Raw genomic sequence first — 27423 nt, 5'->3', positions numbered from 1 at the left:
TGAGCGATTTCACCAATGTATATCTGCAATGCAAAAGAGGTACCATGGAAAACAAAATCAATCAATGCTTGCTCATCAATGCTTGCTCACTCGATTCAGCTTGTGAACGTAACCTCCAGTCAATTGCCGGATTACGTCATACTTTGGCAGCCTAAAACACAAGATACATGCCACCAGTACCGCTAGGTATCCGAGACACATGCCTTGAGGCCAGTTTTTTGTTATGGCTCAGATTCAGACTATTTCTGCGTTAAAAGCTCTATTTTTTTCAAGGAAACTTTAAAAAACAATCAAAGTTCACAAAACAAGATAATTTATGTGATTATGAACACTATCTAAATTAGATAGTGGTAAGTGGTTCTCAACCTTTTTTGACTTACGGCACCCTGCAAACAACCAAAAGATTTGGTAGCACCCACAGTCACACCAAAAAGTTTCTGCATTAAATAAAAATAATTTTTGCAACCGTTTCCTGGGCTAGTGATTAGTCCGCAATAACTTGCGACACCCTTGAAAAATGTAAATGGCACCTTACGGTGCCGCGGTACCCCGGTTGAGAACCACTTTTCTAATGGTTTATTATGACAAGTTGGGAGCACGATACTGACTAATTCAACAGAATATTGTTGTCACCACGCGCAGTCATAGTTGTTCAATTTTGGCGTTTCCCTCAAACGTTTACCAAAATATAACTGCGTTCAAGATAACGAATAGTTCTAAAACTGATTTAACAAAAAACATCGCTTAATTATGACGAAGATGCCAAACTCTGCAGTCTGGGCAACTTAGTTCATTGATGGAAAGAATTGCGCCGGTATACCCGGTCTCTATTCTGGAAGGCCGGAATGCTGAGTATGCCCGTTTTCAGCAAGATCTTGGGTGCACCAAACAACTGATATGACAAGTGTGGTGCGCATAAAAGCTCAGAGCCAATGGAAGTGAGCAGTTGAGCACTTAATTTTGCAATTACACGGTAATGTACACAGTTTGAATTATTCAGTCTTTAAATCTATTGAAAATTGAGTGCACAAAAGTTCTATAAGTTGCTAGGCTAAACCTGTTTTGGGATCGAAAATGCAGATCTAAGAAAAACACTTTCTTTTGTTTTCAACACTGGCAAGCTGTTCTTTGGGATTTCTTTTATCTAGTGAAAGACGGCATTGTATTGACAGTGTATGACAGTGTATGACAGTGACAAGACAGTGTATTGACCATAACGTTAAGACCAGACTGAGCACATCTTTTAGGTGTGATTTGACGTTACGACATCTTTTTGATGTGATCGGCTCCTTGTTCCAAATCGCTGTGGTAAACTAGCAAACTCCAAATCAAACTTTCAAGGTTCATCAAAAAAGCGACAACCAGCATTTTCACTACCGATTTCTCTTAGAACAAGAAATAAATTTGCTTTCAAACTTGGAGAATGGACCACCATCATTGTTTGTTTTTACACCTCCGTGTGCACCGGTGCAGCATGCCTCAAAATTGTGGTCTAGTTTAGTATAGGCCTACAAGTGCACAACCACAGGATGCCTTTGTATACTAGATCCCAGCTACTCAAATTGTAACGTCATCTGGTTGTGCACTTGTATACTATACACCCCATAATTGCTTGTATTGTGCAAAGCATAAAGAAAGTTGCAAATTTTGCTAATAAAAGTCTGTTACAGAAATGATATTTTCCTACTTTGGCAACCAGCTGCGTGTGCAGTAGACATTTATTTTACCAGTCACCGTTTACGAGAGTAGGAAAATAAGAATGTGTTAAATCGCAATTAGGCTATTTGGTGAATTAAAATGTAAGCTAATTTATCCTAAATTTACTCTAAATTAATTTATAGCAAATCACCCCAACTTAATCTCTCATGATTAAATTACTAAGCTAGGCTGCGAATTGAAATAAATGTTAATTTTCAACTTAAAATGGCATACTAATTGGAATTCCCTCATCCAAAACGAGAGTATAAACCTATCAGTGGTAAACTGTTCGTCACAGTAAATTTGATTTTTCAACTTCAGTAAATGGACATCGGTGAAATAGTCACTATGTTTATATATTCTAACAGTTAACCCGGTTTACTCTTCACATGTTTAACTGTGCTCCCAAATAAATAAACGAAACTTGACCATGTAAAATTCTGGATTCAAGTTTATCAGCAATTTAGTAGATCTGAATAATCCAACAGATTAGGCTGATAACTCCTGATCAAAAATTTAAAACATTAGCTATCCCATGCTCAACTTCACTGTTTAAATTATAATTTCTCAATCTAGTGACCGCGTCAGAGATATGTTTGAAGACTCAAATTTTGGAAACAATATAAAAGCAGCCTGTATTCATTGCAATAGACATGCCAAATGGTCTTGAATTTGGAGTGTGTTTAAACGTCTTACTTTGCTAGCAAATTAATGCTTGTCAAGGACATGTGTGATCACGAGTACTGTACTAAGTTAGAAGTGCTTTTGACCGCTTTACAATTTTCTTTGTTACCGCCTTATTTGTTAAAATTGAATCTTGGTCACCCTATGAGTTTTTCTAATTTTGCTAGTGGTGACAGGAAACAAAGAAATTAAAGGGATCCAATTTCCAGAACGAGGTCATTGAAGCAATATACCAAAAAAGATTCACCTCTGCATGCATTTCTTACAGTCTTTCCCTGTGCCAGACAACCAGACATTATCAAAATAATGCAAGTGAGATAGAAGATTACTGTTTTGCTCCCTTTGTCTCAAAAGTTTGCTTTCTTATGTCATAATGGGGTCTGCCAGGAAGTGTTGTGAAATTAATTACAACCGATTGTTGATAAGTTAATACATTTTTGCTATTAATAGTGGTTTTATATAGCCGCAAACAGATACGCAATAAAAATCGACAGCAGTGGTCTTTTTAGGTAGAGAAAATTTGCGATCTTTTTTGGTGTTAAGTATATACTTTTATCTGAAAAATTGTGTGAATGTGCCTTTACGAGTAAGCATAAAAAAACCCATATTTTTGGCAAATTTTCTAATACAAAAAGTTTTTTATTCGTCAATGAACCCTAAATTCTGCCGTGAAATAATATAATGTAGTTGCATCTACAAGCATTTGACATGTCAGGCCCAATTTACAATATACCGCTTATCCTTATTTACAACCCTACAATTTTCAACGCATTCGGTGTGAGGTGTGAGTTTGTCCCATTCACCATTTTCTGTTCTCAAGCTCATTTTTTCTTTGTCATCTCTTTGGGCAAGCATTATGTTTTCTGCGCACAGCAATTTAAAGTGAAAATTTCTCTGTTGTTTATTTCTTTGTCATATTTAGCAAGGTATTTAAGTTTGAAAGTAATAAAATATATTACTTTGTGCACAGTTGTATCAGGATTAACAGAGAAATGATTTCCTTTTGTGAAAGCGGTAGTTAAACTTATTCTTTGTGGAGTGTGTACACTTGGTATGTTCTTGAAAATATTTATGATTATTGTGTTGGGTGCCTGTACGAAAATTTTTCAGTCCTCAACAATTGAACGATAAATGCATAAATATTTTCCAAACAAAAATGCATACTTATGTTTAAGTTTTGTTTGTGGTGAGTTAAGTGTCATTATGACTTACCGTGACGTCACACAGCGCACCCGGTTTTTTCCTAAGCTGGCGCCAATGTGCTTGATTGATTTTGTATTAGGACTAAAGTATGATATGGTATAAGTTTATAATAATGAACTTATTATATTTCATGATGTCAACAAGTAACTTCTTAGTGATAAACACTTGTTTTGCAACTATACCATACCATACCATTCTCTCCAGTTTGTGGAATGCAGAAATTAAGTTAACTGATGTGAGCAACAAACTCACTTGCCTGGAAAACTTTAGTGGGTCTACTCAACATGCAATCCTTTTCTTAGGATGTTTGCTTATTTCTGGGCTGTTTGTTATGAATGTTTTCCTAATGTTTTAAAGAAAAAATTGATTTTGAATTTCCGTTGTCAGTCATCTGTTACCGTCACAAACCCCCAACATCCATGCTAAGCAGTTGGAAAGTAACAAAACTTGAACTCCGATCTTTTTACTATATTCCTGGAATTGCTAGGAATTAGTAATAGCAGCCATGCAAAATAGCGTGCAGAAATACTGAAGTTTTTTTGAGAATGATGTTTATTATGATCGGTAATTTTTTAAACGAAAATACTTAATCTGAATTCCTAATTTTAGCAAAGTTTATTATAATTAGGTTGTAACATATTTTGCAAATATTCTTGTTTGTGAAAAATTTAATTTTACGCTTTTCTCTAAAGTCGCCATTTTTCGCATTTATGCATAAAGCATAGGACGAACAATATGTGCTTTTCAGTTACTAAATAAAACTTTCAAATTTATATCTTAGATTAATTGACTTGATAATGGGAAAGTATACAGTAACAGTAGGTAAATAGTTCTTAAAATGTCTGAATCTGAGTCTGATACTGATGGATTTGCTGCCAAATCATCAACCATAGCTGCAGTTAGCATAAAACGGGATGAGCTTGCTGTCCGTGTGGCTTCTCTGCAACAAGAGAATCGTGTTTTGAAGATGGAACTTGAAACATACAAACTGCGTTGCAATGCTTTGCAAGCCGAAAATAAAGAACTTCGACAAGCAAGTGTTAATATACAAGCAAAAGCAGAACAAGAAGAAGAATTCATTTCCAATACTTTAATGAAAAAGATACAAGAACTTAAAAAGGAAAAGGAAACTTTAGTAAACAAGTATGAAACAGAGGAGGAATTCTTGACCAACGAACTACAAAGACAACTAAATCAACTACGTCAAGAAAAAGTTGAATTGGAACAAACTTTGGAAAAAGAACAAGAAAAACAGGTGAACACATTAATGAGAAAAATAGAAAAGTTAAAGCGTGAAACACATGACAAGCATTATAAACTGGAAGAACTTAGAAGAGAAAAGATTGATTTGGAAAATACACTTGAAAAAGAACAGGAGGGTTTGGTTAATAGACTTTGGAAGAAAATGGACAAGTTGGAAACGGAGAAAAGACTTTTACAAGAAAAGCTGAACCAACCAGTCAGTGCACCTCCTTCACCAAGGCAATCTATGTCATATGATGGTGGCCAAAATGATAACCTAACAGCACATGTAAAATATTTGAAAAAGGAAGTAGAATATCTTCGCAGGCAACTTAAATCTATGCAAAATGAAAAAAATTCAAAAATGAACTTATTCATGAGTGAAGAACGAAGCTTAAGAGAAGAAAATGCACGTTTACATCGACAGTTACTTGCTGAAACAGAACGAAGAGAGGCTTTATCACGCCAACTTTCAGAATCTGAATCAAGTCTTGAAATGGATGATGAAAGCCGACATAACCATGATTCTTTAGGCCCCTCTTCTTCGCTTGGTCCCAGTATAAGGCCTCGTGCAATTTCTAGCCCTATTCCATATGCTATGGTCACTGCTAGACCAATTTCTCCTCATGCTGGAGGTAGCACCAACATTTCCACTGCATTTACTCCACCTTCACATGGGCCTCTCAACAGAAGTAATGTTGTAGTTTATCCTGCGGCATCAAGTACTATTCCAGGAGGGGCTTTATTGTCTACTAGTCCAAGCACATCTCGTCCACTCAACACCACTTCTGCACAATGGGCTCAGCCAATGGTGCAGGATTCTTCTGGATTTGTAAAACCTTCTCCTCCACCATCACCTAACTCTCGAGCAAAACCAATGCTTGATGCATAACTTTGTATCCAAAATGTCTTTGAACAATCAGGCGTTTAGGTTCCTCATGTGTATGTTATATAATGTTAGCAAGTATATAACTTGTACTAAGGGTTTTTATTTTAGCATGGGTTATAGTTTTCAGTTCAACTGGCTTATTCATACTCTGTGTTAGAAGTTGCCCTATTTTTCTTTGTTAGATCTTGTTGTATGCAACCTTATTTGTTGTGACATAATATGTTCATTGTTGCTTTGTGCTATATTCAGCACCTTGCAGGAAATCGTACTGGGTTTGAATGTTTTAGTTGGGCTAAAGCACCAGGTATGAGTCCTTGTGTTAATTTAACTTATTGATTAGAATCAGTTAATTATTGTACAAGGTAATTTGCCGAGTGCTGACAGTTGTACACTAGATGATCAAGAATTGTTGGTAACGTTGTTATATTTTATAATCATCTTCTTGAATTTTGTTGCTTGGCAAAACCAATGTTTGAAACATAAAAAAAATTTATATGCATTAGATCTATATATATGCTAATTCAGTATGTGTGTTCAAGAAATTCCAAGTATAGGAATTTCCAAGATATATGAAAATACATACCGGTACACAGATACAATACATGACTTTGATTAAGTTACCGGATATTGTTTTCACTGTAGTTAATGCTACATAAAAATCCTAAAGTATCGTAATTGTTATCGTCTTGTAGTCCATAAGTATTTTTTTTGAAGTTAAATAAAATATAAATTGCCTGTTAAAATATGTTGGTTTTGTCTTTATGTATGTATAACTGTTTTTAATTTTTGTCTTCACTGATTGTTGAACAATGTTTGCTGGATTTTTGTTGTCAGGACTTTTGTTAATTATATCTAAATCCTGAAGTGTGTACAAATTTGTTTTTGTAGAAACTGTTTCACCAAGCTTATTGACTTTGATGTAGCATACATTTAGCATATAAATATTTTGTTTACCATTAAACAAAGGAAGTTTGTGTGACCATGTGTTGTTATATTGCCAATGCAGAAATATCTTTATTTGTTGTTAAAGTGTAAAAATGGCTCAGTGTTGCCTTGTAACAAGCATTTCGATTGGAGTTTTGTTGATTGTTGGAGGAGCTATTCTTGCGGGAATAGATGTGGGCAGCAAAATAGTAGATGAAGAACTACAAAAAGTAAGCTGTCTTAACCAGTTAAGTGCTACATATCGTTCACCACCACACAGTGCTCCGTTATTTTGTTTTTATTCAGGGCTGTAAACACGAAAGAACTCAGTTATTTTGCCGAACTCGAACTTGTAAAAAATCGATCAAATCCGAGTTTATTAACTGAGTATCTGAGAAGTTTTGAAAAATAGAAAAATTTATAACTTCTACGTCAGAAACACTAACATTGAGCGTGTTTTACCTTACAGCGACTGAACTAACTTTTTAAATACCATTCAAGGGGTGCACAAGAGGCAGAACAGAGTGGTACCTCTTGCTATGCTTGAGTGATTTTACACTCGCAGGTCAGCAATAATGGTAGAGCTTTTTTCCCACCTACCGTAGAGGAACATTACACCAGACGGCAGAGTTGACCAACCTTTTACAACCAAGCGTTAACTTTTTACATGCAGTGCCGGATGCGCCACAAAGTTCTTTTACATGATTAGATATTACTTAATAAGCAAAAAACAATACCTAATACAATTTACCAATTTTACATGTCATAATGAGACTTTTTAAATTGCTTTGATTTCATTTGTTTTTCAATGTTTGGTATTAAATCTGCTATTGAGAGCAGCAATATATTCTTTAAATTTGAATTGGTTGTTCGCCACCATGTTTTGCCTTGAATCAGTTTTGATGAATTGTGACTTCATGGGGGGGACACCGACATTAGAAGAGAATACATTCAAAGCCACTCCAAATAAATTCTATTGTATCTTGAATTTTTAAATAAACAATGCCATTTAGTTTGTGAAAAATCACCAACTTAAATGTGTTCAGTACAATTTTATTTCTACTTTTAGGTTTAATATGGCATGCATTTGTGCTTTTGTGGTTTTTCATATGCATTACAATAAAAATTTCATTAAGTTTTGCAGCTTAAAATTATAATAAGTTCCCAACACCGATCAGAAAAACTTGAAGTCGAACTTAATAATACTGCTGAATTTGAACTTGACTCCAAATAATTGAAATGCAGTAACTCGAACTTGAACCCACTTGAAAATTGATCGAGTTCGCAGCCCTATTTTATTTTTGTTTATAACTTTAGTCGACTCTGATGCTTTACCTACTGGAGTTAAATAACAAGTAGTTTAGTAATAATTTCTTCAGTAGGTTTTTTTAATTTTGGAACTGACAACAAATAAGAAGATGTCACTATCACTGAATTATTTTTATGCTGCATTTTTTGCTAGATTGATTATTTTATTAGCTAGAAAAGTAAGCAATGACTAAATAATTAAGTCAACTAATGAATGAGGTCAACGATGACTATAGCAGTAAACAGTGGTGTAATAAAAATTACACATGAAAGTTTGATAATGAGCAAACAAACTGAAACCAAAAATTCTTTTATGAATGATACAATTCAGTAAAATAATAATGGGAACAGCAAGCATGGTTCCGCACATGGTTGTTAGGCTGTTTTTGCAAAGCAGTATGTTGTGGACTTCAAGCACTATGGATGTACCGAATCATGCATGAATTCGAATATTACACATAAGTATTAACCTTGTTTATTATTCTCATGAAGCAGACTCTTACAGACAGATTCAGGCCAAATCCTTTATTTTGTAAAAACAAGAAAACAAGGGCAAAGTTACATCAAAACTTTGGTTGTTTGGTTTACTTCAAAAACTATAAATTGTTTGATGAATCCTAATTTCATGTGCATGTGCGAAATCCAGGTTAATTTTTATCGTGTTTTAAACTGGTAACAACTTTATGCATTATCAGTAAAAATTAGTAGGTTCGGATGTGTATGAATATTAAAATCTCATATTCGTACTCTCACAAACACAAATCTCTTTAAGTTTATCTCATCCTTAACAACACCACAACAAGGACGATCTGATATAAGATCTTCTTGGTATGTGATTGTAGTTTATTTAAGTACAGTCGACTCCGCTTAATTCGGACACTTTGGTTCCGCTCACTTTTGGCCGAATTAAGCGGAGAAACGGCTTTGTCCGAATTAAGCGGAAAATCAATTGTTCGTTTCATGGTCATGCATAAAGGCAAAAAACGCATTTAAAATACTGTAGTGTTGCGTAATAAATGAATTGCAGCTGCGCTATACTGCAGTAACTGGCACTGATCGCATAAAACGTCTTCGTTTACTTTAGTGAGCAATTTCACTTTTTGTGCTAAAGTTTTCTGTACAATTTTGTCCTACAAGATGGACGCAATTGTACCGAAGTAAAAGCGACTATGAAGCTGGCACGGCGTTATATGAGTTCATTGTCGATTGTTACTGCATGCATCGTCATTGTTTCACCATAATCACTCATAATGCAATTGAATCTTGTCTTAAAACGAACGAAGTACTGTTTATTGTGTCATAACTCATAACCTAACGATGGAATTGCGAACATGTGTCCGAATTAACAGGAGTTTTTTACGTTCAATTTTTACTTTTGTTCCGTTCCCGAGCATTTTGGCCGAATAAAGCGGTTGTCCGGGTTATCTGGTGTCCGAATTAAGCGGATTCGACTGTATGTCCTTAAATCCAGTCAGACTGGTAGGTTAATTCTGCCATTACCATCAAGGTCATTTGTTGCTAGTTGTACCATCATGCTGAGAAGATGTTGAAGTGAGTCAGGGAGAGAAACAGCTCTGATTTAACCTTTGAAGGGTTGTTGCTGCTGCTCTATATGACTTGTCCTTGTTGGCCTTCATGCAGTTAAATAATTAATTCGTGTTAATTTAGTGAGGCAACTTAGACCAATGCTTTTCAATCATTGGGCATCATAGAACATCTGGAATACTTTCTAAAATATAATGGAATGCTCAGTAATCAAGTACTTAAGTAGGTAGTATGAAAAAAAAATATTTCAATTACCCCTGCAAAATATCCAACCTTCTGTAAACTTCGTAAAGCGGCAATTTAACTATAACTAAGTGTGGTAACAACTAAGCTATCAAGCAAATCTAGTTATCACCGGGGCTTAGATTTGAACCTGAGGACAAGGAGTTACTGTACATTTATCGGTTATTTTTTCGTAACAATTGGATTGTTACATTTCTGTAGCAGGGCTTGGTGATGCTTTTTTCCCTGAAGGGCAGGAGTTGGGCTCATAATATTCTATTTCTTATATTTATTGTCGCTTCAGTTAATTCAAACAATTTCAAGGCCCAAAAGAAAAATGTTTCATCATGTTAAAAACATTTTCACCTTCGTGATCTATCAAATTTATGTTTCTAGTTTTCACACGTTTGCATGTGCTTTTCTCTTATTCACACAAGCTTGTGCCTACCCTTTATTTTTACCATTATTGTTATAACACATCACACATGCTTTATATTGTAAACATTATGCTTGTACTGTACTCATTCCATTAACTCATTCAGTTGCTGGTTGCTGTATTATTTATAGGCCTACGTCAGGAACATTTACAGATTACCGATCCCTTGCCCTCACACATAAGCTTAGCCTAGTTATTTCATTTTCATATACTGTATGTTAATCTTATGTTGATGTGTACTTCCAAGTTTGCTTTTGTTACTTGCTGGACCCACTGCTTGTGACCTTTGGCCTAGTCATAGTCCTTGCAAAAACAACGATTTTTGATCCTAAAAAGGCCATCAATCATTTATTTAAAGCAGAAGATTGTAGCTAAAACGTGTTTTGTATAAGTGAATTTGTCTTCTTGAAATTAAAATATTTTTTTTATTTTAGAGAATTAATCATATCCATGTCTTTATCTAATTATTATATCATGCCACTGGTGCAACGTTTCATAACAGTCAGTCACATCAAAAAAAAACTTTTTTTCATTTAGAAATACAATGCACATAAAATTGAAAATAATTTTGTAAAGCAGCGTCTGATAAATTTAGATTAGACTTGTCAACTATAAAAGGAAGTTTTTAAAATATTTTTTAATTTTTGTCAGTTTTGTTACACTTTGGTTTTGTTTTTATGCTAATTAATTTATTATGCTGTCTTGGAGCTTAACATTCAACAGAAGTTCATTTTATTTGTCAGCAAATTTCATGGTGATTTGTCAACATTGACAGACTGCAATTATCTGCATTCGTTTAATTCCCTTTGAGGAGCCAAGTTAAGTAAATTATAATTACAACCTTTCGTTGCAATATGACCCAGCATCTCTATGTTCAATTTAATAAAAATAAACAAGAAACCTGGTTTCATGATTCAGCAACTTTGAACTGGACTTGCAGTGTGCAGAAGCTAATGCTCACATAAGTTTGCCATTAGCGACTGAGTAAATATTTGTACTTCCTATACCTACTAAAAATATTTGCTTTGTCTCATATCTGCCGTTTTCGTGCAAGGCCGTTACTAATATGCAAAAGATAACAATGCAGTACAAAATTTGTTCAAATAAGAAATGAAGCTCTAAGACAAACCAGTTGAACATTACTGGTTAATAAACAATTGTTTCAATGTTTCTTGCTGTGATTCACTGATCATGGAGTAAATCTCCAATCCCAGAGATTACAGTGAAATTCATCCAAACTCCAAGCATATTCATATCTATTTAAATACTCTGATATTCAGATTTTTTTTCCATGCTAAAATGCTTGACAATATCTTCCGCCCCCTTAAAAAATAAAATCACTTCCTAACTTGAAAAATTGTTACAATAGCCCCCTAGATGGACATAGTCGCCCTCGTTGAATAACCCTGTTTTAGAACTTCAGGTTTATCATCATATTTAATATTTACTTAGGAACTGTTAAGGTACCAAGCATTTGTCAGGCCTGTTGTAAATTGTTTTCAACTTATTATTTTATTATCAGCAATTGGTCCTCAGTTTGGATTCCCCTGTATTTTCTCAATGGATGAACCCACCTCCGCCCATTTATATGCAGTACTGGTTGTTTAATGTAACAAATCCTGAAGTTGTAGTAAGTGGTGGAAAACCCAAAGTGGAACAAATTGGTCCTTTTACATACCGGTAAGTTGTTTTTTATGTAGTTTAACTAATTTGTTTATTTAAATGTAATAAATGAATGTAAATAATAATTGTTTATTTTATTGCATTTTATTTTAATAGGTTATATCAACCTCGAATAGATGTTGCATTTTTCACCAATGATACAGTTTCTTATAAGTACAATCACACTCTAGTATTTGAAAGGGAAATGTCTGTTCATGATGACGATCTCGTAATTACTCAGCTTAATGCACCTCTTGTGGTAAACATTGAAAACTAACACTTCCAGGGCTGCATTTATTCTCATGTTTCTGAACACCTGATAATTGTTTTACTTACATTAAGTCCCCCTATATTACAAACTTATAATTATAAGCATTAATGCCTTTCACAATTTTAAGTAAAATAGTGCAGTTAAGAATATTATTCCATTCGTTTTAAATCAAATTACAAAGCTTTGTACATACAAGAACTATGCATTTATGCATTAAGATTTATCAGTAAATAAAATGTGAAAATAATTATATGCAATAAAGATACGGACTGGTTAAATCTTTTTTATTGCAGACAATTGACTCATTGTTAAAAAGTGTTCCAAGTTGGGCTGCTTCTGTTGCTGCTGAAATATCAGTTGCATTAAGTGATTCAGATCTGTTTGTGAAACATACCGTTCATGAATTTCTTTTTGGATATGAAGACCCTATTTTCAAGCTTGTTCACACATTCCTTCATGTTTTGCATATTGATTTTCCTCCAAGATTTGGGTTCTTTTATGGAGTAAGTGACAGATTACGGACCAGCCATAATAGCTCTAGTTTAGCTTATTTTAATTAATGATCTTGGACCCCGCTGCACAGTAACATGAATAAATGATATACAGTAGTACTTTTAGCTGGTCACCTGCGGAACTTATTGTCATTTTTGTGCCATAAAAAGTATGACGAAATAATAACAACCTTCCACTATAAAGCTAAAAAACATGTACTGTACCTCGAATCTACATTTATCTTTTCTGCATATTTTTAAACTTCAGTTAACTGACTAATTTGAAAAAAAATTGGAGCTTGCACAAAGCAGAATATTTCAATGTCAGTACACTATGTACTTTTTAAGTATTGCATGCTATTCTAGTTATTATGGGTCATTTGTATCACTGCTGGTGTTTGTCCTACCCAGTTTCTTTTGTATTTTTTGCTAATTTTTCTAAACCTAGCACTTACAGCTCACAAAATAAAAATGTGAGTATGCATAATTTTTTTGTGTAACAAGTAGCAAAATAGAATTACTAAGAGTGAAAGTAATGAAATCGAAGTTAGCTATCATTAAATTAACTAAAAACAACATTGAGCAAAATGGAAAATTAATCAAAGCAGCATCATCTTAAGAGTATGACAACAAAGAGAGTTTACGAAACTAGAATATAAGTTTGGTACATTTATTCTAAACATTTTCCGTACTGCGACTTTACTTCTCTTCTTCACCATCTGATGAGTTTTGGTGAATGATCATGAATTTGTTGTGATTAATTTGCAGCAACTTAATATTGGTTTTACAATAGTTAGCATTGTATTAATTTGCAGTTTAACAACTCTGATGATGGTACTTATTTGGTAAACACTGGTAGATCTGACATATCACAGACCAACATATTGCACAAGTTCAATGGCAACAAGTAAATATAATGTGAACTAAATGTATATTATGTATGTAATATGCTATAAAAATATACTATTTAATGTCATAAATCATAATGTTAATTTGCATTTAAAGTATGTTTCTTTACTGTGTAGCACATTTTCTCTTGCGCCATTCTTTTAACACTACAGTCAGACCTTGTTTAGCCAGGTTACTTTATTTTGTCGAAAAATGTTGGCTTAGCTAGGTATCCTGCTAATTGACAGAATTCTGTATAGTGAAATCATTTTACATGAGATAGCAATATTTAGCATGCATGTAGAACTACACTGAATCAAGATGCAAAAAAAAACTATATTGAAGATCCAATAGCGTTCTAAATGAAAGATTCGATGATTTAAAACCAAACAAATTTAAAAAAATGTTCAATGACTGCACCAAAAACAAACATTGATGTATGACAGGTAGAGTTAGTTAGGATATATGAACAATATTTGCTATCCAAAAACTTGTGTTTTAGCTAATCAGATGATAACCGGTAAGCACAAAGTAACCTTTTATCTTAATATCTAGTAAAACGAAATGTGTCCATTGTAAAAACATTCATGTGTAACATATTTTTGTTAAAAAAAAGCACTTATGTTACATCCTACACAAGAAGTTCACAAATTCTTAATGTCAATTTAGTATTTTTTTAGTTCGTTTAAATTTAGTAAATTGAGAAGTGAACAATCGATCTTAAATATTTCAGTTTTTCTCCCGGAAACCGCCCAGTCTTCACCTTGCTACTACTAAAATGTTAGTACCCGTAGGTTAACTAATAACTTTTTTGGCCGGTTTCAATCTCTTTGTGTATTGTTGTGGTGACATAACAGATCGAATTTCCTCAACATTTAGTGTCTTGTAGAGAGTAAAGGTGAATTTGCGTGCTATTAATTAAGTTCAACAAGGAATCAATCACCCCATTTCTGCATTGTTGGGCTGTCAAAACTTGCTAAACAGGCATAAAAAATGCAAACAGACGTTAATAATGTTATGCATTCGTTATCCAGTTAACTAACGAAACTTTATCCAGAAAGCTAAAAATGCCTTAGTTAACCGATATCTGGATAGTCCAACCCTAATGACAAGTATAAAAAGTTGACCTACAAATACGTAACATTTGTTGTAATCTTGATTAGCAGGTGGTTTTTCATTGGCTTATTTTGTCTGTTTCCAAACTGTTGAGTTTCGCAGTCAGACAGCAGAGATTCCCTTTTATCGTGATTGTGTAAGTAAGGTCTGACTGTAACTAGAGGAACGTTTACTAGTTGCTACAATTGTAAATTTTGACTTGTCAATTTATGTTGTATGTTTTATTAGGTCATTATCATACTGGACTTCAGAAGCAGCTAACATGATCAATGGTACAGGTATGGTGTAGTGAAAGAACTCTGCGCAATTACTTTAAGAGTTTGGTTTTACTATGAAAAATCTTATCTGGTATGTTTTGTTACATTACTGAACTGAACATGTTTCTAGATTTCACCATAATAAATTGTTTGTATGCAATTTAAGGACCATTTATTTAGTTTAAGGAATATTCACCTATTACCTCAGAAGATTTTGTGTTTGTTTTATACACAAATAAATTTTATATTTTATTTCTGTATGCTGCTATGTATTGATATGTCATATACTCATATGTTTACTATAAAACTGATGTTTTCGATATGAAAAAAATTCTTATAAAGAGCAGCTCTAAATGTCATGAAACATGTAATTAGTTTAACGTTGTCATTTTAGATGGTGTGTTCATGCCGCCAAAAATCAATCGATCCGAAACTCTGTACATTTTTAACACAGATGTGTGCAGGTAAGTTTGTACTGAACGATTTGTTTATTGCTGACACTAGTTTGTCTTTAGCTGCAGTAAACATGGTGTATATTCTGTAACGCAGGTCACTTTATCTCGTGTTTGAAAAAGATACTAAAGTTAGGAATGTGGATACGATGCGATTTCACTTACCTGGCGATGTGTTTGCCAATGTAACCACTAATCCTGCCAACGCAGGATTTTGTGTTCCAGCTGGTAATTATTGTAATACTTATACCACACCTAACAACCATAATTTTACCTTATGAAGCAAAATAACAAAAATGGATTTCTTGATTAGATGAATGTCTTGATACTGGTGTGTTGAATATCGGCCCATGTAAACAAGGTGCACCAGTGGTAGTATCATCCCCTCATTTCTATCTTGGTGCAAAAAAGTATATTGATGCAGTAGATGGGATTTCCCCCAACAAAGAAGAACATTCAACATACCTTGACTTAGAACCAGTAATTAGCAATGGATTATGTGTTTTCCAGCTCTAGATATAAAAACTGTTAAACAGTAAATGTAAAAAGTTTTAAGTTTTTAGAATCTTACCTGAATTGAAGTACTTTATCATAAAGAGAATGTTAAAAATTAGATTAACAACCCTTATTATTTTTCTTCAAAATACTTTCAAAAACTCATGTTAAACTTACAAGGACATTCAGTCAATTAAGACATTAAATATTTTTATTTTTTATTATTTTCAAAAAATGTATATTTTGATCTGTAACGTCATGGTGAACTTATACTGAAAATGCTCCTAATTCAGTTATTGTGTAGATGACTGGAGTAGTATTTGCTGCAATGAAACGACTTCAACTAAATATTCATCTCCAAAGTTCAAAAACCTTTTCGCAAATGGAAAATCTAAATGATTTGATTTTCCCAGTTCTATGGCTAAATGAAGTAATAGCATTGTTTTTCTATGATCTTCATAATTTTATTAGTGTTCAACATTTTAGGTTTAAAAACGTCATTAACATGCAAACTTGCATATATTTAGAGCGAAGTCATTGACAAAAACAGTGCAAACCAGTTCAAGAGCAAGGTTGTTGTACTTGTAAGATTTGCTCATGGTTTGCCATACATTATTCTGGGTGTGGGTTTACTTGTTGCTTTGGTTACATCTGGATTGATTGCTCGAAAGGTAGGATTCGTTTCAGTATGGCAGTAGCAATGATTACTTTTGCTTGTGTAAATACATAAATAGCTTAATGATTTGTATTGAATCTTAATGATCTAACACAATTTCCAGTCTCGAAAATGAGGTGTTACCAATTGTACAGCACTACACCAGTTAGGCAATTGAGAGGTTTTTGGAAATCTCACGGCAAGCGAGCACAACAATGTGCTCAAATTATGCATAATTTAAAATTGCATTAAATCAGAGTGATGATTTTTTTCACTTATGTATACTGTCAGACCTCATTAATCCTGACCACTGTGTTTTGTTGAAAAAATTATGTCGGTTTATCGAGGTATCAGGATAATTGAAATTGAAAGTAAATCACATTAAAATCAAGTTATGTAAGATAGCATGCATTTAGGGCTACATAATACTGCAAGAATAACTGTTGAAGACCCAACTGTAACAAAAATAAATAATTCAAATAAAGAGAGTTAAAAAGTGTTAACATTTGTTGTAAACTGTATTAGCTGTGTATTTTATTGATTTGGCATATCTGTTTCTAAATTGCCGTTTCTTAGTCGGACAATAAGTTTTATGGACGAAAGGAGTAAACTGCATGGGAAGAAATCCGTTCTTAGCAGTTTTATGTCAGATAGCAAGGATTGCGTTTTTGAGGAGTTCGGGTAGATGAGGTCTGACTGTACTTTGTCTTAAAGTTAATTAAGTTTAGTAAGTTGTTCAATGTGTGGCTTGCATTTAAAAAATGACATCATATTTTGCCCAGTAATGCATTTTGGTTGGATATAGCTGCACTACGCAATAATGTTGTTTATGTAACGCTTGAACAATATAGTGATGGTTACGCAATAAAGTGGTGTGCTTAAGTTTTACAATATCAGTAAATGCGTTTTACGTTGTCAGCATTTGCTGGTTCATATAGAAGCTTTTTTTAAGTTTCTATTTCAAGAACATGTATTTGTATTTATTTTGTATAGCTAGAACATGTTTTACTTCCAATTTTATGTAATAACTTCAAAAGTTTCTCTATGTTTATTGAGAGATTTTTGCAATTATATTGTATTTGTATTTGATTAACCTGTGTTACTTCATTCTTCCTCACTGTCAGAAAAATATTTCTGGTTCACTTTTCGGGAAGAATTAAAAGGTATTTTTTGTCCGGCAGAAATACAAAACGAAATCTTCAGATGCAATTGAATATGACAACCTCAATAAGGAGGATTCAAGTGAGAATTGACTTCAAATAAAAAATGAACTTGTCAGGAACTTTTGTTGACTATTATGGCTTAGACTGTTGTTTTCTTTAATTTTCATTTCTTGTGCAATGGTACATCATTGTCATGCTGAGGTAGTTTTAGCTTAACTTGAAACATCAAGGAATATTTCATTGTTTCTTGTGCAGAGAGATAAAATCTTTTTATTTAACTTTATTAAAAACTTAATTTGGTTTTGCAATAAGTTGGTTGTATATCTGCATCAAATTTGTTGTTGTTAAATATGCTGCCAACAGCCTCACTTGTATAAAACTACACCAATATCAGTGTTACCAAAAGTGGACATACTACATCCTTTGGTTGGTAAAGTGTCCCGAAGTTGTTGTTGTACTATTTCAAGTCTGAAAAATGGTAAATCTGTTTTCAAGTCACTTTGCAACGCATATGTATGCTGTAGTATGAAATGCATAACACGGTTATCAAATGAAGCTTTTTATAATTTCATATGCAACTCTGCTATTTTGTAGTTAAATGTTGTGCTTTCTAGTTTGTGGATATTTAACTGTGTATGAAAGAGTTTTCATGTTTTCTGATTGGTGTTAAAGTTTTGCTTAATTTCATTTTTGGTACAGTTTCAAATAGATACTGTATTTGATTAGGGAGGAGTGGTGGCATACGATTGTTACAAAAGCCTCCAGACGTTGTGATGCCTTCAGATATAGATAACTTTTAGTTCTAAATTTTGTTTTGTTAATCACTCGTTCTACCATACCATTTTAAAAGGGTAATGTTATGTGAGTACATGTTATTTCATATGTAAGATAGCAGCAAATCATAATGTGAAGTTATCATTTAGTATTTCAAACGATTTGTCATGCCCAAAATGGAATAAAATATATGATTTATCGCCATTTGTGTTTAAGGTATAGATATATTTTTGTTGCAATTTGAAATTATTTTAATACACTAACATAAGTGAACACAACACGTTCCAGAGCACAACTGAATCACGTTTTTTCATGAGATCATATTTATCCAATATACAAGAATTGCTAAAAATTTGGAATACTTGAATTTAAAACCAGTTTGGCTATAGACTGCTTTGTTCTCGTGTAACTGTGCTGGACTAAAGCTAGTACACAAATCCAACTTGTTGGTATATAGTGACAATGGAAATTTTATAAGACTAACGTAATTTTTCATCAGCTTTTCTTAACCATCCAAAATAGAAACCGATTTTCTGTTATAAGCATGGATCTAATAAAATGCCACGAATAAGGAAGTTAACTCAAAAATATTTTTTTCGTTTGCTGTTTCAAGATTTACCGCAATTGGATAATCCATTTTGTTATTGCCAAATTGTGTTTTGCTGATGTAAATGCGGCAAATTTTAGTCTTCATTTTGTAATTAGTGTATAGGCAGAGATTATTTTTGTAACAGCGTCCAACGTTATTTATGGTGGATATCAAGTAGTTGTACAGTCGTTCTGGGCTTTGCTTTCTCATGAAAATCGTGACTCAATCTCCACAAGTTCTGAAAACACGTTTTGCCATGCTTTACGATGTCAGTACCTGGAGTATCATTCATTTGGTTCTGGGACGATACGATAACATTTTTTGTAAGTTAGAATTACATATTCCGCTTCAGTAGAGCATTTGTTATCTTCGAACCCATTTGGAGATTGCACTTTTACGACAAAAAACATATCACCAAAAGTATATTTTATATATGTTATCGTATTGGTATTAAGCGGTGAAATATGAGATACTCTTGTCCAGAAGTTATTGATAAGTCTTCAAGAAACATTGTCACGTACGCTGCTGTCTGACGTTGGGCAGTTTTGTCTGAAATGTTAGAAACTCACTTAAATGTATTGATCGATTCAGTGAAGTAGGTTTCAAGTAGAAGGACCCTTCACGTTAACTAACCGGCATCTGCGTTGTGAACCATGTCTGGCAGGTAGAGTGTGGCGGGAAGTAACTGATAATGTCTTGTGGTTGGCTGAAAGACCGTTAGGTATTGAGTAGGAGGGCTTCAAAATTTCCTGCAAAAGGGCAGTCAAGTTTAAATTTAAAAAATAACATATTTCAAACTGTGTCATGTCATTATTTTCTTAATTAGCAATAACATTTGTGCAATGCTTAAAACTATAGAGCAATTTCATTAAGAGATTGCTTACAACATTATTCATATATATAACCAATACCAATTATACACAAATTGTTGGACCGTTTTTTCTGACTGGTTGCGCAGATAATTTTTTACATAATAGATAGCATTTTTCAAATATGTTGTTACCGGACTTTCATATAGCATCACCACTACCTGTAATGTTTTTCATTTTGAATCTTCCAATTAAATTTCTGAAGATGCTCTTTCCAAATCAAAAGCCCTTATCAGTTCTCCGTCCATCTTCTTCGATGTCACGAAGAAATGACAAGTTCTCTTGATTGGACTGATTTGTAGTATCCTTTCCAGAATTAACTACCGAAAGATGCTGCATTGTCGCTCACAGGAGTTGAATTTCTTAGTTTCCTAGGATATTGAAGGCTTAAAATTATGCATTGTCAGTTGCCATCAGCACTTGAGCGAAGTTTTAGATAAGACCTTAATTGATTACAAAAGTCATTTCAAATTTATATTTAAGTACTAAAATCAGCTGCTTAAACGTAGGCTATACATGCAACTGAATACATTCTATCTCCCAGATAACACTATATACCACACTAACTGACTTTCCTTCTATTTGTCCGTTAAACGGTAAGCTACACGAGCTGCTTTAATAATGACCCTTGTGAGCAGTTCTAGAAGGCACTTGTGGAAATTGTTAGTCAGAACCTAGAAAGCTGCTTTCAAGAGCCACTTTGTTTTTTGTTACCCGAACAGTCTTTTTCGACGCTTGCCAATTAGTGTTAGTTATTCACTTGTTTTGTTAATAACGACGTAGGTTAACATTTATAAAAAGTCAGCACCCCAAAGGAGGCATTTAACATTCCTTTTTCAAAACCACTTCTCATGGCGTTTCAAGACATAAACATTTTATTTTTTCATTTACAAACTTAAAATATTGTATTGAACATTTTCCAACAGAAACCTTTTGCGTAATAGAAAATCGATTCACTGCTATAGCCTACAACTGATATATCCGAGATCTATATAGTCACGAATTTCCGTATCACATAAAATAAAGCATTCAGCACAAAAGGGTGCAGAGAAAAATATATTTATATATTTACAGAACTATAAATTGTTGTAATTAAATAAATCTACTTTAAACTAAAAACCTCATTAGAGTAAAAGTTGTGGAGCAAACTGCAATAACATTTACAATTAACTGGAACTTCATAGTGTGAGAAGCTGGATTGTGATTGGCCGTATCACGCTTCGGAATGCTTTTTGTGTAGTCGATATAGTTAGCGCCGAAGAACCATAAATATTGGTAAATGACTCAAGCCGCTGTAACTTTAACTTTTTCCCACAACGCACAGTTGGCTTTACAGTAGAATTTACAAAAGTTACAAACTCAGCATTGCCTACCTACTGCAGAGAAGGAGTGACGGTTTATTTATATAAGCAAGTTCATTATGCTGGAAGAGTGTTCTTTTTGCGCATTGTTTTCGACTTTCACGTTCTCATTGTGCTCCAAATATCAAGTTGTTTAACTCCTTTTTATGCATTTCATAATATTTTCCCTCAATGAATATTTATATAGCGCAATTGCAGTAATAAAAAAGTGCTTTTTTAAATTATGCTCTTTCGCATCTATAAACCTCTTTTTGGTTAGCCGTTGGGTGGAGCTCTCAAAACGTTACTGTGGATTGCACCTGTTATAGGTGGTTAATAACACCGAAAATTTGATCATGTTCGATTCATTCTACTTACAGGATTACGCTAAGTGGCCCTCGGCTTTATCTGCTATTTCATAGTATATTATCTGCTTAATTTTGCTGTACATTTGGTCAAGCAAGGTTTAAAAAACCTGAAACAGGTAACTCATTTATACATCTACTACAAAACTCACTTTTTTGAGAATTAATATGATTGGGGTGACGGTAAGAGGTGGCGGTTTATATTTTGACAGAGATCTATTAAACTTATAGCTACATAATTAACCACGTTTTTAATCGTTAGACTTTGATACAGCCTATTAAGACATTTATTTTCAAACAATTTATTTATTACCACCTTTTCTAAAACTTTGATAACCTTTCACTAATAACACTAATTTCGGCCTAAACAAGCCGGAGTGTCCAAGCTATGCAAATTTGTAAAGACATGACATTTTATTTGCTCGTGTTATGTTTTAACACGTGATTTCAACAATTGACACAATGAACGTTTCTCTTTTTCGTAATTTGTGCTTGTTGTTCAGATAGGAAATTTAGATACAACGCTTGAACAAATTCGGTGGCTACTTTTATTGATGACTAAGAAGGCATTTTATCGGCTCTGTAGCCGAGTGGCTGAAATGCTGAAATAATGCGGCCCGTCTTCGACTCCAGTGGCGCTGTTGCGATTGGCGTCAAGCTACAATGAAAACACTACCCAAAAACCAATTATGAGGTCACAAGAATGTGACGTCGCATGTCGCACGTCGCGCTGCCGATGGAAGCAGAGTTACTCGAACAGATGAATTTAGCTGCGGATGAGTAGTCTGAGGAGAGATCTCCAAGACGGTGATAAGATGCGCAGTTGGTGCCGTTTTAGTGTTCGAGATTTACCGCTTACTAGGACCCTGCACGGGCATGTATTTTTAGCCCGCATCCACACCGCCCTACAAAGATCTCACCCGCGACTTCACTTTGCCCAGGTTGACGCATTTGCGTGTGCCCGTGGGTACCCACGTTTTTTAATTTCTATACTTGCTCCCATCCCGCACCCGCGCTTGTTCATTTACTGGCGTCTTCGGGTATCCTCATTTTAAATTCCCGATTAGTTCTTGTAAGTTGTTATTTTCATTTTGGTAAAGTGAAATAATCTTTTTCAAAAAATGAAAGTAAATTTGCTAAATGCTTGCACATTTTTTTACAAAAGTTGCAAAAACAAGAACTGCTTGCATTAGTTTTGATCATAGTTGCGTTTTTTCTAATTTTTTTTGTGATAAGTGCATAAAATCGATTACTAGCTTCCGGATGTCAGCAGGTCTTTTGTTATATATCTTCCTAAAAAATAATAGTTTTTCTATACTGCGACTATAGAAAATTAGAAACTATAAAAAAGGAGGGAGACAAAGCTTGACCTTATTTAATTTCGTGGTGTTATTATTGTGAATTAAACAAAAAGTAACCCATTTCATTGTATTGTCATTTTATTTCACAAAACTTAATGCAATAGTCTTATAGACAAAACCTGTATTGATTCCAATATTGACACCAGCGCCCACCACGCGACAATAATTAATATTTTATCAGCAGTTGAATTTCACGTGACCATCCGATCAAGTCTTCCTCATTGCTAGTTCTGGATATTTTAAATCAAAAATCTCTTACAAGACGTTCTTTGGGCAAAATCAATAATAGACATTGCTTTATTATTGTATATGGCAATATGTTAATGTAACATATAATAGTTAAACGTAATCGCTATATAGTATATAGCGTGTATAAGCCACAGTAGGCGTATCTTTTATTCTGACATAATAGTTTACTTCAAGGAAATGTAGAGGCATGATTTCCTAATGGCACTATTCTACTTATTATCTGATTCTTACTGTTCATCTTTTAGTGCACTTGGGCCTCAATATTGTGCCCTCTTCTGAACACAGAAACGGGATTACGTTCCCTGGCATGGAGTTTCTTTTACCATCTATTTGTTGTACACATAAGATATTGATTATCACTGTAATCAAACTATGTCACTTCATATATTTTATTTTTGTTATTGATATCCGCGTTTTTAATGTTAGAGAACATGTCCTATACATTTCCCAATAGGCTACTGTACTTGTTTCGTTGTTTGCAATATTTTTAGTAAAATTGTTAGATTTAGGAACTATTTTGTGGGTTTGGTGGCCATGCTAACCTACCATCTTATAGCACCATTGTATTATTGCTATCTTGCATGTTTTAAGCATTTGGACTTTACAACTTTTTTCTTGCCCGTTAACCCTATTCTAACTAGGCTTGGCTTCTCCCGCACACAGTGACAGCAAAACGTGGCGTACAGTTGCATTGTTTGCTGTAGAAACTTGAAATTTGGTGACTTTTCCTAAAAAATGTTCAGCTATCTGTCCATGTTTGTTTGATAAAGTTGGATTTTGTAATTTTTGAGATATTGTCATATTTTCATAATTTTGCTCTCGCTCCGCATTGAAGCGTATTACTCATTTACGCACCAATAACTCGACTAACTATTCTCTTGCGTTCTCTTCTCGCCGTCAGCTGGTTTTCCGCACAGCGGGGGAGCGGCGTAACAAGAAAAATTTCTAGAATGTGTCACTTTTAGAAATACTTAATTTACACTAAATTCACTTTCTTTAGTTTTACAATTATGATGTATACAGGAAGCCAGATATTTTTGCTACTAACCTGTAAAAATCCGATCAGTTTACGACGTATAGTTTTCGTGTAATTAACAATTGAAAATGTGTGTGCGGGGTCGGCCACACCTAGTTCAAATAGTAATGTCGCGCACCCGGTTTGGATAGGGACTTTTATAACATAACAAACACTGTGTATGTGAGCATGTGTTTTATTGTGTTGTAGCGTTCACCACCCTGACCGCTAGATAGCGGCAAGACACCACGTCTATTTGCCCAAAAAATTATTGTGCTTGTCGTTTCAGTTCTTGTTTGCATTTCGATTAGGTCGTATTTTAGACAAAGAGGTATAAAGACGTTATTTTGAGACGTCTCTCCGCGTCAAGTTATGCCTGTGCTTCGGCACATGTTATTTATCAATAAAATAATATCAAGTTAGCCGCAGTTGTAGATCAGGAACAGCTCAACAGCACATGTAGGCTATATATATAACGTAATGTCATTCGTTGCGCTGTAGTGTTATAACTACAACGGTTAGCATCCTAACATTCGCTCCGCCTAGTTTATGGCGACAAAAATAAACAATTCAATACAATTTTGCGGGTACCTGCACCCGCCCCTCTGTTTAAAAACCTTACCGGCTAAAGAATACCAACAACTACAGTAGGCTCCGGATGTTTGTTTCTTTATCATGTAAATTCGTTACGCATAGCAAAGAGATTTAAACACGTTTAAACAGTGTTTAAATCTCTTTGCGCATGGTAACGAGTTATAAATAATTATTGTGGCCTATGCGTATTCTGTACGTTCAGTATGATGGTGTTTTAAGACGCTGTTATGACAACATGTAAACATACTTATGCGCCTATGGGTTCTGGAGTGTGAGTTTAGAAATTATGGCGCATGACGTCATTTTACAATGGTCGGTAACGCCAGGTAACTCTGACTCGGAAGGGAATTGGCGCAATATTTTTCATTTGGTAACTTTTCCGGTGCTATCAGTAATTAATTATTTAATAAAGAATTGGACATTTTCAAACGCAGTTGCCAGATCGATTTCTAATTCTTATGTCTTACGCGCATCTGGCGTGTGAATGTGACAGGTGCGGTCAATGGTCACACCAATGTGGTGCGTTAGGGAATTCGCGCAATACTAAAATAGTATCCATTTGGTATAATATATCCGTTTTTATTAATAAATTAATTGACTGTTTAATGTAGATTGTAGAATCTGAGCTATTTAGATGCTTTTGCCATAACGCGTCAAATGTATAACTTATATGCTCAAGCGGCGTGTGACTCGTATTATGTTGACGCGTGTATAAAGCGTATGTCGATTGTCGACGTCAAAAATAATATAAACCACCCTTGTTTATAAGCCACGAGTGAATATGAGCCGCACGAAACGACAGAACATCTGTCCAGCTGCCACTCGGCATATAACTTAGTGGAAGGAAAAAGATATGAGAGTAGTAGTTAGTTTTAAATCGGTTCTCTTTGTCTTATAACCGAAATTAATATCTTGCGAGAAAATGCAAACATATGGTTACTGAAGTCACATAATTTTATTCAATACTTTGTTTCACTATTGATTTTCAATTCTACACACCTCTATTCGTCATAGCAACGATATAAAGATATAAAGAAGTTCTTTATATCGTTGGTCATAGTCTATATTTGGTTGTCTACCGTTATTTATTATTAATTTACTTTTTTGTACGTTATATCGATATTGAACATCATCGCTTTACTACCACATCACAATAATTACAATAACCTCAGCCTGTCCAATAATATTTTCCACAACATTAACATTCAAAACCAACCAACAAAATGAACGTCGTATTGACATATGAGTAAACGTCGCTGTTAGAGCAACGATATAAAGAACAGAACTTCTTTATATCGTTGGTTAGAGCATAGCCATAGACTATTATAAATCAACCGACTCTCATATTTACGAGCCAGGCACGGTAATCGCTTTGACACTTGAGCTATATTTGCCCCTTCTATACTAAAATGCCAATGCGCTATATATGCCAACCAGACTGCAGAGTTTGGAATGGGTTCTTCACTGTGTAATTATGCACCTAAGTGGGCACTTCCATTGCATCCGAGTATTTTTGTGTACCCGCACTTGTCATTTTTGGCTGTTTGGCACACCCAAGTTTTTGCTGAAAACGACCATACTCTGCAGTCTAGTGTATCAGGGTTACAAACTTGATTGAGTTTTGTTTGAGTTCACAAGTTCGAGTTTGGCAAATTTTTCAATTTCAAGTACAGAACATTAAAGTGTAACACCTCTCTTATCAATCTTGGTTCATCAAATATTTCATACTTTTAGTGTCAGTTTCCTTGGTTTCCTAAAATTAGTGTTACCATATTAGCAACATATGTCAGAGTGCTAGACTTTTTACTGTCAGTGTCATTGGTTATCAAACATTTTGCTCCAAATTTCTTCCTATATTTACGTTTGCAGAGGTTGCTGCACTGTTTGTCAGTCTTAACTTATGATATTCGGACTTAATTTACCTGCCGAATTAATGATCTGACTCCGTGGTTGCGTGCGGTTAGAATTCTCTAACCTCTTACTAACCGAAAGCTCTTACGATATTACAGATACAGTTTATCAAAAATGATCCTTTATTGTAGGAACTGTACAGGTTCCGAATATGACACAATCTCAAACTTAGCATTCACCATTTAAAACATGTCTAACGAATTACAATTAACACCGACTAACGTAATACGTTCGTACGATTCTGTATCTCTGTCTGCGCGGTTACTCGCGTAGAAGTTTGAGCTTATAACAGCGTGGAGCAGTGTGAGCGGAAATATTCAACACAATATACACGAACATTTCAGAATGCGCGAACGATAAAATAAAGCGTTGGCAATGGGGATTATTTTCAGTTAAAACTCGGATGTTATGAAATCACCTGGTAACGTACTAAACGGCGCTTTCACATGAAGTTATTTAGAGAAAGTTTCCAAATATTAAGCGACAATTGCAGTTTCATCAATAAACAATACTTCAATAAATAACTGGCAAACACTTTCCCACGAATGATATAAAGGTGTTAAAAATGCCTCCCAGGCCACTACACGTTTTCAACTAATGGCTAACAAAATGTTTAGTTGTTAAGAGCTATTAGCCATATAAGTATTCCCAGCCCTAGAAAAGACATAACCAAAACAATTTAATCCAATCACTACATCTACAGGATAAATCTTTTTAAAGGGTAAAACCCTCCCACCATTAGTATTTTTGCGGCA

General features: G+C 34.2%; 2 protein-coding genes and 1 long non-coding RNA gene across 3 annotated transcripts; 2 read left to right on the top strand and 1 right to left on the bottom strand.

Moving 5' to 3' along the window:
- Nucleotides 1-4347: 4347 nt before the first annotated feature.
- On the top strand, nt 4348-6725 carry LOC143461623 (coiled-coil domain-containing protein 6-like). Its single transcript, XM_076959399.1, has one exon. It carries the CDS (start codon nt 4424-4426, stop codon nt 5717-5719), a length of 1296 nt encoding a protein of 431 aa, XP_076815514.1. The 5' UTR covers nt 4348-4423; the 3' UTR covers nt 5720-6725.
- Nucleotides 6726-6727: 2 nt separating this feature from the next.
- On the top strand, nt 6728-18579 carry LOC143461622 (lysosome membrane protein 2-like). The gene is made up of 12 exons (XM_076959397.1): nt 6728-6870; nt 11674-11831; nt 11931-12072; nt 12378-12587; nt 13391-13482; nt 14808-14857; nt 15231-15300; nt 15386-15516; nt 15602-15768; nt 16088-16213; nt 16311-16454; nt 17620-18579. The coding sequence occupies exons 1-12, from the start codon at nt 6754-6756 to the stop codon at nt 17689-17691; spliced, it is 1479 nt and encodes a 492-aa protein (XP_076815512.1). The 5' UTR covers nt 6728-6753; the 3' UTR covers nt 17692-18579.
- Nucleotides 18580-19377: 798 nt separating this feature from the next.
- Nucleotides 19378-20043, bottom strand: LOC143461624 (uncharacterized). Its single transcript, XR_013118059.1, has 3 exons — nt 19995-20043; nt 19598-19713; nt 19378-19513 (listed from the first exon to the last, which is right to left on the bottom strand). It is a non-coding gene; the product is annotated as an uncharacterized LOC143461624 (long non-coding RNA).
- Between the last annotated feature and the right edge of the window lie 7380 nt (nt 20044-27423).

Source organism: Clavelina lepadiformis, chromosome 6 (assembly GCF_947623445.1).
Source record: "Clavelina lepadiformis chromosome 6, kaClaLepa1.1, whole genome shotgun sequence".
Classification (NCBI taxonomy): Eukaryota; Metazoa; Chordata; class Ascidiacea; order Aplousobranchia; family Clavelinidae; genus Clavelina; species Clavelina lepadiformis.
This window is presented reverse-complemented; position numbering and strand designations above follow the sequence as displayed.

What these genes read in the sequence shown, in the direction of transcription:
- LOC143461623 (XM_076959399.1), top strand. Translation starts at nt 4,424, where the DNA reads ATGTCTGAATCTGAGTCTGATACTGATGGATTTGCTGCCAAATCATCA.
- LOC143461622 (XM_076959397.1), top strand. Translation starts at nt 6,754, where the DNA reads ATGGCTCAGTGTTGCCTTGTAACAAGCATTTCGATTGGAGTTTTGTTG. An exon ending in TAGATGAAGAACTACAAAAA is followed by an intron (nt 6,871 to 11,673) that starts GTAAGCTGTCTT and finishes TTTTATTATCAG; the next exon opens with CAATTGGTCCTCAGTTTGGA. An exon ending in GATTTGGGTTCTTTTATGGA is followed by an intron (nt 12,588 to 13,390) that starts GTAAGTGACAGA and finishes ATTAATTTGCAG; the next exon opens with TTTAACAACTCTGATGATGG.